Raw genomic sequence first — 2,078 nt, forward strand, 5'->3', positions numbered from 1 at the left:
ATGTGATCATTTTTGGTTATAATTTGAATAATAACATTATTACTAAAACGAATTTATATTATTATTTTTACTAATTTAAATTTTTTATTTATTTTACTTATTTCATTTGTATATAGTTATTAATTTTATTATTTGCTAAAAACAATTATATTATTTTCATACTATTTTAAAATATGATTAATTTTATTTAATTCGTTTTTTATTTATTTTGACTATTATTAATTGTAAATAATAGATAATCAATTAATGAATATTTAAAATAATATTTTTTATGCATAAACAAAAAAAATATTGATTAGGTGGATGATGATATGAAGGAAAGAAAAAAGAAAAAAGTTAATTTTATATAATATAGATTTGATTTTATTGTAATTAACTACTTTTAGTAAGAGTATTTCATAATTGTACTTCCGAATTATTATTAGGAGATATATTTTCTCACTTTTTTAATAGTTATCTATATGTATATTTAACTACTTAAGCATGGTGAAAAAGAACCAAAAAAAAGGGTTCTGATTGTCATGGAATATAATAATAAACCTAGTATTTTGAAAATTATAACAAAAATATATAATAGACTACAAGAGTTTTATTAGCCTGATTAGGCCAAGTCTTCAATGTTCTCACCGACCCTTTGCTGGACTCGACATGTTTGGGTTAACGAAGTGTACAGACCACTTGACTAGTAGACGAAAAAGAAAGCAAACAAATATAAATAGCCACATAATCACAAACAATGCGGTCTACCAAGATGTCTAGATTACGGTTTCTATTTTGAAGTACTTTTCTTGTTCCATGAAAAAACGTATCCGAAGTGGCTATCTCTAGACCGTCATTAATTACATTTTTTTTTTCATTTTGTTTCATTATAAATAACAAAAGAAAAAGACACGACAAAATATGTGAGTATATATATACATAAGCATGTGTTAGGTATATAAATCACTTTTTGCCCACCTCAACGGGTGTGTTAGTCTGCGAAAGGCTTTAGAGAAGTCAAAATATCATGAAATCGGACATCACTCCACCAATACTCACCGAAGATGGCGACTGCAGCGAGAATAAGAGAGTAAGAGTTGCTGATCCGGGATGTACCGTTGGCGGCGAGGACAGACCTGTGAAATTACCAAAAATCGAAGACGACGGTACGTATCTTAATTACTAGTTATGATAGTCCTTATATAGTTTTGCTTCTTTTCGAAATTAACAAGAGTGTTTGAATCTAATCTAGCACAAAACTGTTTTTTGTTCTTTTTTTTTTATCATTATCTTGACATAAGAACTAAAATGTAATCTTGTAATATTAAAGAATATTTTTATTGAACGTAAGACTTATTATTTTTCTTGGTTAATAACTTATAACATAAGAACAAATTCTAAAAGTAGCAATCTAATATTATCAAACCCGAAATAATCAGATTAAAGCAAAAACATTTTGGGTGAAGAATGTTATATTGTACGTTTTTTGACAAATAAATGATCTTCAACATATTTAGGGGATGTTGGGACATCAGGAGGAGGAACACAAGTTTTAGTCGATGCACTTATGGCTGACGTGGCAATCAACGATAAAGACGGCAGAACAAACGCCGTCCACGGAGTAGTCTCAGTCATGGGACGGCAGAGAGCTATGACAACCGCTGTTTCCACCGTTGTTGACGAGATTCCGTCTTATGACATCTTCGGAATTTTTGACGGTCTTAGGCTCGCTAAATTCTTCGAGGACAGGCTGCGTCGGCTTGTGAAGGAGGAGGTCAAAGCATGCTACGGCTGTGGGGCGGCGGCGGACTGGAATAAAGTTATGAGATCGTGTTTTTCGGAAACGGTGGGGACAGTGGGGACAACCGCGGCAGAAGCGTTGGTTACGATTGTCGGAAAAGAGGAGGTGATTGTTCTGTGCCGTGGCGGTGCAAGGGTGGTTCTTTACTCTCAAGGCGGTGTAGCTTTGCCTCTATGCCATATTCATCATCACAAGGTAGTGTTTTCTTGCATTTAAATTCATTAAATTAAATCATTTATTTTGCATTAGTTTGTGCATGATTTTCTGTGTTATTTAGTTTTTTTTTTTTTTTTTTTTT

The 2,078-nt window shown here is 31.9% G+C and overlaps 1 protein-coding gene across 1 annotated transcript; it reads left to right on the top strand.

Annotated features, from left to right (window-relative positions):
- LOC104709647 (probable protein phosphatase 2C 54) lies at positions 911-2,011 on the top strand. Its single transcript, XM_010426222.2, has 2 exons — positions 911-1,145; positions 1,497-2,011. Exons 1-2 carry the CDS (start codon positions 1,007-1,009, stop codon positions 1,994-1,996), a joined length of 639 nt encoding a protein of 212 aa, XP_010424524.1. The 5' UTR covers positions 911-1,006; the 3' UTR covers positions 1,997-2,011.

This window comes from Camelina sativa, chromosome 8 (genome assembly GCF_000633955.1).
Source record: "Camelina sativa cultivar DH55 chromosome 8, Cs, whole genome shotgun sequence".
NCBI lineage: Eukaryota > Viridiplantae > Streptophyta > Magnoliopsida > Brassicales > Brassicaceae > Camelina > Camelina sativa.

Bases quoted from the DNA above. Each gene is read 5' to 3' on its own strand.
- LOC104709647 (XM_010426222.2), top strand. From the start codon at position 1,007: ATGAAATCGGACATCACTCCACCAATACTCACCGAAGATGGCGACTGC. The intron at 1,146-1,496 runs GTACGTATCTTA...CAACATATTTAG, and splicing joins ACCAAAAATCGAAGACGACG to GGGATGTTGGGACATCAGGA.